The sequence below is a fragment of the Akebia trifoliata genome, chromosome 2 (genome assembly GCF_017979445.1).
Source record: "Akebia trifoliata isolate Shusen 1 chromosome 2, ASM1797944v1, whole genome shotgun sequence".
In the NCBI taxonomy this organism is placed as follows: domain Eukaryota; kingdom Viridiplantae; phylum Streptophyta; class Magnoliopsida; order Ranunculales; family Lardizabalaceae; genus Akebia; species Akebia trifoliata.
The window spans coordinates 28,162,013-28,175,600 of record NC_141376.1 but is presented as its reverse complement, the minus strand read 5'-3'; the positions used below and the strand labels follow the sequence as shown (position 1 = coordinate 28,175,600).

The following is a 13,588-nucleotide window of genomic DNA, read 5'->3' as shown; positions in this document are numbered from 1 at the left end:
GATGAGAACTCGACTAACGTTTTTGGGCGTGTTATGAGAGGGGAAAATAGCCAATTTTCCTTTCAAGTGGTGTGTCCAAAAGCATTAGTCAGGCTGGGAGCCTGATTATGTTAGTCAAGCTAGCTCTACTTTATTCTTTTATCCTCACTTCACTTGTTTTACAAGTATCTGGATACGCCATTCTCAAGTAAAAGGCCATGCAGGAAAGAGAAGGCGAAAGGAAAATAATAAGGTTAATTGTTAAGGGTGAGGCAGAACAAGACATTTCAAGATGAATGAGGGAAACGGAAAGGAAGGAAAAAGAGATTCTAGAAATAAATCATATTTGACTGATTAGAGGCAATGAAATTGTTGGATAAAACTAATTAAATGGAATAGTAATGCAGATGGAGATAGTGAAAATAGATTTGAATTGATTTTCAATGACAGAAGACTTGACTTTGGACAAAGTGGAACGACAGAACATAATTCAGTTAGTTGATTCGAAATCTTTGTGAAACCAGTACAAGCTATTAAGTAGTATATAGCAGATGAAAGTAGCGTTAATTAGTTGCGGTGAAGAGCAAGTGAAGTTTCAAGAAATTTTAATCTTTGTGCCTTGTATTTGGTTGGTGGTATTATATCGATATAAGGCAATATACACCAAGGAATGATACCACAGGTGCACCCCAAATTTCTAAGATAGCCTTTTACCACATTTCGTAACTTTTGTCCTTGGGGAAATTTAATCTTTGTACAAACTATATAAATCAAAACAGTTTTAGGGTTTCGATGAGGGACTTTTTATGAGAGGAAGAGAGGATAAGTAGTGATTGTAACACAGGTTTTCATTGTGATAGTGAATCCCGTGGATATAGTCAATCTTGTTCATGTTAGTTTTTCCTACTATTTGCCTTTTATTTTCGTTGTTATCGTCGTTGTTCGCACCTATTTTTCTACATATTTCAAAGTTCACTTTTGAGCAAATCAAAGGAAACTGCAACACGGTGACGAGAGAAACCTTAGGTGCAGCTTTGTAGAATCTCTACTACTAAGATTATTCATATATCACTGAACTTGTTCAAAATTCAGATCAATCTGAGGATTGTAGGAATCCAAATATGATCATGGGAGCCATTTTGGATCAATATATGTAAGGAAAAAACTTCTTGTTTTATTGATGTCTAACTAAATTTAACAATGGAATTATTGAAACACTCATTAATTTAATGAAAGAAATCACATATAGGAAAGAAAACAAACAAAATATAATCAAAGACACAATATCTTCTATTATTGATCTTAAGCTATTAATTAGACCGCGGAAGGATAACACTAAGGCTGACAGAGACCGCGAAGAGGAGAATGAGAAGTCCAGTGAAGTTTATTATGAGAGCTTCTTGACTACGTACTAGGCCCAAAAATGTGAATTTCTCAACCAGACCCGTCTCAGCAGTGCAAATTGCCATGACGAAGATGACCATTCCAATGAAAATGTGCCATGGTAAGATCCTTGTTCTCATAGAAGTCACTGCCCCGGGGAAGAAGAAAGAGAAGAATGAAAACAAAAACTGAAACAACAATCAGAAAACTTATTGTTAGAATTACTACGTGAAAAAAAGGTTCAAATCGTTGCCAAATTCAAGAAAATACATGACGATAGATGTATACCCTTTTCGAAACAAAATAATTCAACACCAAAATGGAAATAAACCTTATTTGCTAAATATTTTCAAATGTGTATAATTTCAGCGTTTTTGTTGCCCTTTTTGGTACGGCACCCCTTCAATTCTCATACCTTTTTGGTAAGGCACCCTTCAATTTTCATACCAAGTGATAATTAACCGCAATTCCATATGGTTTCTTCAATTAATAGATCTTATCGGTAGCTAATCTATTGGATAGAGAGAGCTAAAAGCCTTGTGAAACATATTTGAGACCATACCATATCCAGTAATAGTTCAAAATTAACTCATAGTTCAAATGACTGTGCTCATTAAAAGTTGCATAAGTCAATTTTCCCTCAAATCCAATATTAATTAGTTTCCATTTTATCAATTTTTTTAATTTCCAATAACAAATACCAAAAGGACTAAACCAAAGAATCATTGAAAAATATAGTTTCAAAATAAAATAGGATTCTAAATGTATATATTTAAAAAAAAAAATGTTCAAATAAAAGAAGGGTGAAACTGATATACTAAAAAAAGAATTAGATGCAATTACTTGTGCAAATGGATGAATTCCTAGTTTGCCATATATTCAGCCCACTATCCTCAATTGCAATACTTTTCAAACAGTTATAGTTTTCTTCATTTTTTTAATCGTAGAAGTATGTTTTTTCCGATAAGACTTCGATGATGATAATGAGGAAGTATTACCTGCAAACCGAATAAGCAGATTGTAGAGATTCCGAGCCAGGAATGCAAGCTGTACATATTGGGTATGTCGACCTCATTGTGAAACTTGAAAACAGCATAAATTCCCACAATACCCACAAGTAACGCTATCAGATGCAAAATCAGGTGCACTGATTTTTGCACATTTCTCGTTGATTGAACCGTCTTGTACGCCATGATCGCTGCTCCAAAGTACAAATTCCCCATAAATAAGTTTTGTTTTATCACTCTAACAAAAGTAAAACTATAAACCACAAATTTCTCATTAAAATTAATTTACCTTCTCCTCCAATAAATATAAATCCAATTAACATAAGTACTGGGTGCACCTTTAGAAAATTTGGAAAAAAAAAATATTAATAGAAATTAAATAACTAACAAGTAGCAAATAGTTAAAGACTAATTTATCAATTCCAAAAATTTGGAGTCAATTGAACTAATCATTGTTTTAAATCTTGGTTTCGTGTTTCATCTCATTCACGAACCATACTGTGATAACTCTGATGAATTATCTTACTATGTATCTCAGACGATTTTGCAGATTTTTTGGCCATATGTGAACAAAAAAAAAGAATGGACAATTTTGTTATGACATCTTGTCTCATTCACGAACAATGCTGAGATGACTCAAGCAAGTCATACTGATCTTTGATGACTTTTAAACAATGCCTTTTATTCAAGAGATGTTTATGAAAAAGTGATCAACTTTTGACGAATTTGCGATTCCAGTTCACTGTTCATATTAATTACCAAAACGTGAACGAAAACGAATTCAGAGGTTTTTTAAACCTGGTAAATTGTCACTTTGTCCTGATTTTTTTTAATGAAAACGTGATTGTTCACATTTTGGTAATTAAAATGAAAAGTGTTAAATAACTCATTGTCAGCTCATGAAGTAGTAATTCACCTTTGTCTTAAGTCATATATACTTCCCTTACATTGAAAATCTTTTGCTTGTTTTCGGATTTTAGAGCGAGTCCACCTCGAAATTGTAAGCTCCAAATGAGAACGAGTGTTATAATCGCTATCCCTAACAAGTGTGCCAACACTGTGGCTGGTGTTGCTGAGAGTCGGAAGCTCGAACCTTTGGTTGCCATGGCTCAGAGAGAGAGAGAGAGAGAGTTCTATTGTTGCTGTGGTTTTGAAAAAATGTTACACAAAACATTTACTATCTGTTCTTTGTTAGATTTTTTTTTTTTTTGGAAAGGTAATGGGGGATATTTAGCAGACCCCCAGCTGACAAAAGAAAGTTACAATCTCTCATAGGATTTGCCCACGACGTCCTCATTTACAATAGTACACAGCTGAGTTGGGAGCTCAGAAGGAGACAAAGTTGAACTTTGAAAGGATCTAAACCACGATGCCAAAAAATCTGCAGCCTTGTTTGTTTCTCTATAGATGGATTAGAATCTGACCACTTGAAATGACCTTGAGAGCACCTTGACAGAGTTGATCATCCTCCTTGCATACCAAAGGTTCTTAGTTAGAATTGGTAACAATGATATAACCAAATGTGTGAAAATTGAAAAATTCCATAGGCCGGCAGTCACAAGGGGATAAATCCAATGTTTCGACAGCTTCTCTTTATGGTTGTTTGGTTTTGTTTTTTGGGTTGTATTTCAATCTCTTTTCTTCTATAACAAAGTTAGGCTCCATGAGTCCAAATTCACGGTCTACTAAAAAACTGCGCTAAGCTGATAAATCAACGACATGATGCCATGTATACATTTAATTTTCCATATATGTGGCGTCACTATTTGATTCATCAGCTTAGCACAGTTATTTGTTAACAACAAATCTCTACTCGGATTTCTCCATGGTGATGTGGTTCAAAATTAGTTTAGGTAGGACCTATGGACCACGCCACGCACACACCCCATCGTGCCATTTTAGAGTGCTGGTTAAGGCATGGGTACAAGGTTGCTATAACTACATGAAAACTGGAAAATTCGACAGAAAAAATTGACGGGCCAAGGCTTACGAATTTTAGAAACTAAATTGTGACGGTCTAGGACTGTCGAAATTCTTGATGTTCCCAGATTTGACGGCTTAGAGCTGTTGAATTTCTCTCATCCTTCATTAATTTGACAGTTTCGGCATGTCGAAAAAATAAATTTGACAATGAAAAATTTGACGCCAATTCGACCTCTTGGTCCGTTGAATTTTATGAAATTTGATGGCCTAAGGCCGTCAAATTTGGGATTTTTTCACATTGTGTATCTAGTTGGGGTGATTCCTAGGGTTTTTGCCACCTTCCAAATTTAGTTTTGCATGCAGTTTTGGTTTAGAAATAGATGTTTTGAGGTGTTTGGGATGAAAATGAGGCAAATGCCTTGTCATCGATTATGCCTTCGGAATATATACAAGAAATTTAGGGAAAAATTATCACAAATATACAGTAAGAAGTTCGCATTTAAGATTGAGATGAAATGTATTCATCATACATATAAAATTGAAGATTTTGAAAAAAAAAATGAAATGCCATGATGGCGGAGAATGATTGGAAAGAAAATGAATGGCTTCAACATCTCTATGAGATTCGTGAATCTTGGGTAACTCTGCACCTTCGTAGTACATTTTCTGTCGGAATGAATACAACAGATTATAGTGAGGTGGCAATGTTTCTTCATTGATTTTGTGACTTCTAAAACCAACTTGCAGAAATTTGTAATTAAATATAAGCAAGCTTTACAAGAGATAATTAATAAAGAAAATGAAGAGGATTAGATATCAGAACATAAAGATTGAATCATTAATGACAACAGTTATCTTTTAAAACATGCAGTGAAAATCTACTCAAGAAATATTTTTGATAAGTTTCAATGCAAATGGGAAAATGAAGCCCACTACAGAGCTGATGAAAGAGAAAGTGATGGAAAATACGATATGTAGACACCCCAATTTACCTGGACCAAACCTGAGAACTCATAAAAATCTAGTAGAGAAGTGTAGAGCCCAAAGAAATGAAAATCAATCGAATGGGACCCGTCCAAGGGGGGACCCAGCTTTCAAAAAAAAAGAAAAATGGAATTATGCTAGGCTATGGGTACAAGCTGTTGGTCACCAAAGGCTTATGTACTTTTTTTGCTTTGGCCCCCACTGACTTATTGTTCTTCATGTTTTTTAGCTCGGCCCTCACTCAAGAAGAGTTTAGTTGGTTAGGCAGTTTTGGTTGGAATGAGTGCACCTGAGTGCTCTAGATTTGCTTAAGGGAATTTACTAATAAATCCCTTTTTAATGTCTCATTTTTCTAAGTTAAGCTTTTCCTCCTTTACCCTTGTGTTAAGCCTATACTAATCTTCCCATCTTGGTCTTTTAGTTGAAAACTAGGAGCATTTATCCTTCTACCTTCAAGTTTGTTAGGATTCTATTCAAGGCAATTGACTACCAAGACCTCACACAACTAGATTAATTACATGTCATTACTCTTGTTTTCATAGGAGTTTGATCGACTTCAAAGGGTTTGGACACTTTTCCTCTCCAATAAATTCTTTTAAAATCTTGTGAGCTTTGATACTTCTTCCATTTGATTATCATAATTGGTAAGACTAAAACATATACAAAAGTCCATTAAAAACATTTTGGTTGGAGGTCAACATGGTCATTTGTTGAGGTTTTGTTGAAATTAAGAGGAACTTATGGAGTTTGGACCTTTACGTCCCCAAGGTCTCCCAAAGGCCTATAAATAGAAGTCCCTTCAAGGCAAATAAGAGGACAAGTTTACCTTCCCAAATTTTTGTCCAATTCTCTTCTCACAACTTTTTAAAACCCCCAAACTCTGTCCAATTACCTACTCAAACACCTAGAGGCTTAGAAAAAGAAGAATAAAAAAAGGAAGAAGACCAAGGTAGGTGATGAATTTATTTTATATATTTTTTAAACTTTGTAGAAGTGTGGTTTGGACTATAAACTTTCACATTTACCTATGTTCTACACCATACATATGTAGTTACCACTAAGGTTGGTGTATTGGAGGAGTTCCTTTTATAATTGAAGTTAGGAAAGTATGAGGATCATTATGAGTGTTAGCATTTCAAATTTACAGGGATACATTCCAAGCATTTGCTAAAAGTTTTTGCTCATCTAGATGTGGATAAAATCCCAAATTATTTCATTTTAAAAATGTGGGTGAAAGAAGCAAAGAAGTTCAATGCAATGGATACATGTGAGGTAATTACATATTATAATCATGGATGTCTAAAATAATAGAGACTTTCCCATATTGTCGACGAGTAACTAAAATGACATGTATTGCTTCAATATCAAAGAATTCATACAATTTTACAATAGAAGGCATTGAAAAATTATTCACAAAGGTTTTGGAAAAGCAAAGAATCATAATACCCATGATAATGTTGATAGTGGTTCAATAGTTGCTTCACAAAAACAAGAATGTATTGGTACCCATTCTTTGTGTGAAGTTTTGCTTTAAGATCCACATATATAGCAGGCAAAGGGAAGGTTATAAAGGGTGGTAAGGAGAAGATTGGTAACACAGGAAGGTTGAAGAGTGTTATTGAGATGATACTAAGCTAAAAAAGAAAGGAAATGTATTTAATTTACGTAATATTCACGGTCAAGAATAACATAATTATTCGCAAAACTCGAAGAGAAAAGAAAATAGGTTTGAGTGATCCATGTAAGGAAACAAATCTTACATTAATATAGAAGGGACACATCTTTTATATTATTTCAACTATTTTTATATTATAACAAATAAAAAAATTCTTAGTACGACATACTATTTACACAACATTTATTAATGAGGCAAATATGGACTTGGGATGTGACAGGGCCCCAATGAACATGAAGAATGACAATAAGGCTACCTTTTGGTAAGAAAATATCATTACCTGAATTATATTATTACTTAGTTGTTCTATAGTTCTATTTTGCTTAATATCTAGACATATAGCTTAAGCATGCAGCTATAATAGTTACGTTGTTTTAACAACACTATGTCATAATAGGTATAAAATCACCAAATTTGTGGAAAAAATGATGGATTTAAGTAGTCATTTTTAAGTGACTAATAGAAATAGTCACTACCATAAAAACTACATAGATTTCATTTGGGTTTGGTTTGGATCGTCCGTAGTTTTGCATCCTGTAGACACCTCATTTTTGCACTCACTTGATTAATCAACTCGTCAACTTGATTATGATAGTTCCCAATGATGGCTGAATATTCTAATATTTTTTGTTATTACTAGATGTGTTTCCAAAATTCGAATGAGATATTTCAAGCATGTAAAACTTTAGAAACCACACTATGCTAGAAAAATATGATCCAAATGATCATTTTGAGAGAACAAGAAGTTTTATGAGAAAAATCACTAAAAGACGATCAAATTACCAAAATATCCTTAACATCAAAACATCCTTAGAGCTTACATTACGATTAGGAAAATCCCTTCGAACACATAAAACAACAAATTAAAATCAAATAAATTATTTCGCCAATTGTTACCAAATTTTAAAAAATTACAAAAACACCCTCATAGGTCTACAACCATTTTCCGCCGAAAACCCATAAGTAACAAAAATCGATACTCCCATTGAATTCCTTACAAAAAACTGGTTTCAAAACATCTCAAAATGTTGAAAATCAACTTCTCAATTCAAAAGCCCCATTTGAGGGAAAAATGGTAAATTTTCAAATCTTAAAAATAAAAAATCTAAAATGAATAAAATCAATTAATTAAGCTCATGGGTCAAATTTTAAGTGGTGGCCTATTTATTTAAGTGGGGCCCACATGATATTTATTAAAGAACCCTCCACTGGGGGTCCCAAAAAATTTAAAAAATATAATTTAATAAAGAACCCTCCATTTAGGGGAGGGGGGTTTCTTCAAAAATTAAAAAATATTTTCATTCTACGTAAGATTTAAAACTCTAATTAAACAACTTAACGAGACCTAGTCAAACCTAAAAACTCTACAAAAAGGAGTTTCGACAACCTAAATTCATAGGGTCAAGAAAAATCATAGGAAATAGAGGCCAAAAACTTTTCCTAGCCTTCCCAAAATTCTAAATCTGAAATCCCAAGTCTACACCTAACACCCAAATCCTATTTTGTTTACTTGGAAAACACCCAAATAACCTCAAAACACTCAGAAAAGTTAGAAAATATTCAGATTTAGGAGAAAAATACCTCATCTCGGAGATCGGAGGAGGATCTAGTGCAAAGACAGAAAAATGAAGACTCATACAAGGAACGCACTCCGCCAGTTCTGAGGGAATCGACCGTTGCAATCACCTAGGTAAAAAAGGTATTGTTTTTATTTTAATTTTTAGGTCATTTTCTGTAATGTAAAATTTTTGAAAAAAGTAGAGACCGACATTCATTGGGTAGGATTGGTGCCTAACACCTTCCAATCTTGTAACGTGATCCCTAGATCCATTATTTTCGTAAATCAATACTTTTTGTCTGTTTTGAGTCATGTTTCGTTTCATAGACTGTAAAACTAGGTGGCGACTCCCAAAATACCAAAAAATGGATCCGCACTCGTGGATTGAGGGCACTTTCACATCCCATACCCACGATCTTATTTTTGCACCCACATGTACCCATCACGAATTACTTTTTTTCTGACTCAACTTTCTAGGGTTTTACTTTGTTTCACTTTTTTTCTTACTTCTATATCTCTCAGATGCAATCACAATTGGATTTGAAGTCTCCAGGGTTTCGATTTCTCTCATGCAATTAGATTGAACTCTCTAAGATTTCGATCTCTTTTTTATTTTCTCTTAAACACAATAGGATTTCAATTCTCAAAGGTTTCGATCTCTCTCAAGAGAAATCAAACTTCAACTCTTTGGGTTTCGATATCTCTTAGATTGGAAGTTGAGTTTCTGCCAGGGTATTTTCACTCTTCAAGGTATTATTTATCTTAGGTACCCTTAGATTTTCCTAACTTGTTAGATCCATTCAATTTCAACTTTCTAGGGTTTTGAGATGTAAATTGTTTAGATTTCTTGACCCGATTCATTTGTATTTGCTAGCACACCATCATTTTCTTCCAACTTTAAGTAACATGGGGAGTAGGTTTACAAACTATGAGTTTGTTACAGATATCTTTTTAACAACTAAATTACATAGTTGAACTCAACTTCCAGATCCCTACTACTTTTGGTACGCATGTTTCATTCTTTGATGATTATGTTAGCTCCCGATTCTTATGGACAGATCTAAAATGCCTCTTTTTCGAAGCACTTGAAGTGGTCCACAATGTCTTCAACACGTTTCTTGAAGTTTAGAAACGTGACCCACGAATAGATGAAGTGGTGGCAACGGACCAAGACGTGGACGAGTGCTTGATGGCAGTCTCAGTCAAGCTTGATTATATAAGATCCGTTTGGTCCCCAAACTCCTCACTCTCAATCTCTTCTTCAGTCTTACATCATCTATCTAGAGTGAATCTGAGTTTTGAAAATGCTAAACGAGACATAGAACTAGTGAAAAAAAAAGTGCGAGAATCAATGGCAGGAGGTATACTTTTTTGGGGCATTTTCAGATTTTGATTCTCTTTAAGTTTTTATTTCCGCAATTTAAGAATAGATTTTTAGATTTAACATTTGGTATCAAAGCCTAAATAACCTCTGCCTTGATATTGTTTATGCATTCTAGGATATGTATTTATTTGTTTTTGTCAAAATTTTATTTTAAAATTTTAATTTAATGCATATTGGAGTCAGAAATCATTGAGAAATTAGATTTATAAATTTTTGTATTTTTAAACAATCATTTTGGTGTTAAAATGATGAATTTCAGACCGATTTTTTCCTTTTGGTTTACATCGGGTGGAAATCGAGTCGGAAGAACTCAGTTGAAGGTTGAAGACGACAAGCCGCATATGAATTAGTTTTATCATTTTGTACAGAAATCATTAGCATTGTTTTTGCAAAACGACATGTCGTTTCAAAGGGCATTAAAATAAAAAAAAATCATTATTTAGGCATTTATTTAGAAACATGTCTATTCTTTGCTCAATTTTTATTTATGCATATGATATTCTTTTGGTTTAAAATTATGTAAAACCTAAATTTATTATGTAATATTTATACTTGAATTATGGGAATGATTATGCATAATAATGATATGATAGTTTAAGTTATTTTTATGATATGTATTATTCTCATATTATGTTATTCTTTTATGCTTAAAATATTATTTTCCATAATATTAAATTTAATTATGTAATTTATTAAATTTTATTATGAGAATAATTAAGTGCATAAGATTAACATAATATACATTTAATTATAGTTAAACTATGTAATATAGGAATATTCTCATAAAACTTAAATTTTATGCATAAAAGAAATAATGTCTAAGTGATTCATATAATTTTAGTTAATTAGATAATAACCATAATATCTTTAATTAAATAAAACTATAATTAATTAGGATCACATAAAGTAAATTTAGACATTAATTGTAGTTAATTATTCTTAATATAATAAATTTTATCCCACAAGAAATTTTATTATATTTAAATAATTAATTAGGATAAAATATCAAATTAATTATAACTTACTTACAGGAATTATGAATTAAGTAAATAATTTAATAATTTTATCATAAAGTTAATCAAAGATAGAAAATATCAAATTATATCATAATATATCCTTAAGATTTATGAATTAAGTAACATAGTTTGATATATTATATTTCAAATAATAAATGAATCTTATTAAATTAAATATTTAGCCTACAGACAATCTTTATGTCATTAGATTCATTTTTTAAGCATAATTTACATTGATAAAACATGAATTTTTATTTAGGCCTTAATTTTAACATAAACATGTAATCTTTAATTTATGCAACTTCACAAACTACGAATTTTTCTGATATCATATGTGATTTTTTCGAATTAAAGGGTGATAGCTATAAAGTATGGAAAAAGATAATTCTTCTTCACTTAGGATAGATGGACATTGATTATACTATTAAGAAAGACAAACCACCTATAATTATAGATACTAGCTCTACAACAGACATTGCACTTTATGAAAGATGGGAACAATCTAATCGCCTTAGCATAATGTTCATTAAGACAAAAATCTCTGTTGGTATTCGTGGTTCTGTTGATTATCATGATAATGTCCAGGACTTGCTAAAAACCATTGATGATCAATTTGTCATATCAGAAAAGACATTAGCAAACATCCTAATTATGAAGTTCTCATAATTTAGGTTCACAAGTGTTAAAGGTATGCGCGAGCACATCATGCATATGAGGGATATTGCGGATAAATTAAAGAATCTTGAGGCTGAAATGTCAGTCTTTTTTAGTGCACTACATTTTGAATACCCTTCAGCATTAATATGGACTCTTCAAAATCTCTTAGAATACACATAAAGACAAATGATCAATTAATGAACTCATGACCATGTATGTTCAAAAGGAAGGGAGACTAGTGATGGAATTTGGTGAGAGTGTAATATTGGCTACGCGAGAAAATGGCAAATCTCAAGCTAATTAGAAAGAGAAAGGTAAAATAACTCCCCAAACTGATATCAAAAAAAATTTCAAATGTTTCTTCTGTAAAAAGACAGGACACGTGAAGAAGGAATGCGTCAAATTTAAGAAATGACTTGAGGACAGAGGTAATTCAATCTTATTTTTTTGTTATGAATACAATATGGTTAATATAAATATTAACACATGGTGGATTGATTCTAGATCAACAATCTACATTTCAAATTCCTTGTAGGGTTTACAAAACCTAAAGAAACCAGTGGAAAGTGAGCAAAGTATTTTATTCGAAAACAAGATGGGCTCACATGTGGAAGCTATAAGGACATGCTATTTATCTTTAAGTAGTGATTTTGTTTTAGAGTTAGAAAAGACCTTTTATGTTCCAAGTTTTTCTAGAAACTTGATTTTAGTTTTAAAATTTGTACCTTTTGTATATTCCTTTCACTTTTTAGAAATATTTTTTAGTTTATTTTATATGTGATGCCCCCGAAACACTAACGCAAAACCCTATATTAGATCTCGAGCACTAGATGGTGCCTCAAAATTTTGGCATGGTTTCTTCTATTTATGTTAGCATTCCAAAGCGTTCAACCTATTTCTCCTAATAAATAAAATCCATAATATCTTGTATATACATACAAGAATATAATAACAACGAAAATTTATATACATCTAGCCACGTAAAATAGATCAGAGTGCGAAAAGATAAACAATATACATGATTCTACTGAAAATCCTTAATTTAACAAAAATCCTAACGTTTAATACAAAATCTATAATACTCCTGGACAAATCGACACCACTAGGGGGTATATCCCCAATACTCACAGGGTAACAGACTATGTTGTCTATCTAACCCACCAGATTGTCCCCACTCGTTGGTTCTACGCTCACCTCGTCAACTGTAGGCTCTGAAGCTAAAAAAAATTGAAAAGAAATGATGAGTAACAATGATTACTCAGTAGGAAAGCAAATAATTTCTGTCACTAACTTCTCCTAACATGAACGAATAAACATACTAAATCATTTTAATATATGTAAAATTTTACAGAAGAAACTACGATTAACTGGTACATATAACCGAAGATGAGCAACTAAATATTTTAAAACTTACATTACATCATCAGTAGAAGTCACTATAACATTTTCTTTTTATACAAATCTAATTGACTAAATAAAAACATTAAACATGCATTTCATTTTATATGTCAAAATAAGTCAACATATACATATTATACAATGGTGGAGTACTGTAATTAGAGAGTTGGGATTCATGATTGGATCACTCCCAGTCGGGACATAATATATTATAATAAAGTATTAGTTCCTAATTTTGTGGTTGGTCGCTGTTTATCACACTTATAGAACCATTTATCTAGTTTATACTGGTCGTTTGACGTGACCGTAAGCAATAGATTTCTTTTTGATGTGTCAGAACGTTCGAATAATATAGATTGTTAGTGATCACTTACTAATCATCTTCGTTTATGCTTATCAAGCGTAGATGTGATTCTTAAATATACAACCCCATTCGTATACGACCATCTTTATATTACAAATTCATTAGAAAAGATAAAAAGGAATAAACCCGAATTCTAGTTGTGACTCCATTCTCATATGTGTCTCATATCATGTATGAGTTTGATTTTCCCTATCGTATATCCCAGGGTAGTATATCACTCCGAATGATATGACAAACTATCTTTTCAGGTATTTGCAAGC

At 32.3% G+C, this 13,588-nt stretch overlaps 1 protein-coding gene across 1 annotated transcript; it reads right to left on the bottom strand.

Moving 5' to 3' along the window:
* Positions 1-1,263: 1,263 nt before the first annotated feature.
* Positions 1,264-3,646, bottom strand: LOC147410034 (putative ascorbate-specific transmembrane electron transporter 1). Its single transcript, XM_086417189.1, has 4 exons — positions 3,317-3,646; positions 2,659-2,707; positions 2,361-2,560; positions 1,264-1,550 (listed from the first exon to the last, which is right to left on the bottom strand). The coding sequence occupies exons 1-4, from the start codon at positions 3,473-3,475 to the stop codon at positions 1,290-1,292; spliced, it is 669 nt and encodes a 222-aa protein (XP_086273315.1). The 5' UTR covers positions 3,476-3,646; the 3' UTR covers positions 1,264-1,289.
* Positions 3,647-13,588: the final 9,942 nt, after the last annotated feature.

Excerpts from the sequence above, each read along its gene's own strand:
- LOC147410034 (XM_086417189.1), bottom strand. The coding sequence starts at position 3,475 with ATGGCAACCAAAGGTTCGAGCTTCCGACTCTCAGCAACACCAGCCACA. Across the intron at positions 2,561-2,658 it reads TATATTTATTGGAGGAGAAG|CGATCATGGCGTACAAGACG; the intron begins GTAAATTAATTT and ends ACTTTGGAGCAG. Across the intron at positions 1,551-2,360 it reads TCTGCTTATTCGGTTTGCAG|TTTTTGTTTTCATTCTTCTC; the intron begins GTAATACTTCCT and ends TTGTTGTTTCAG.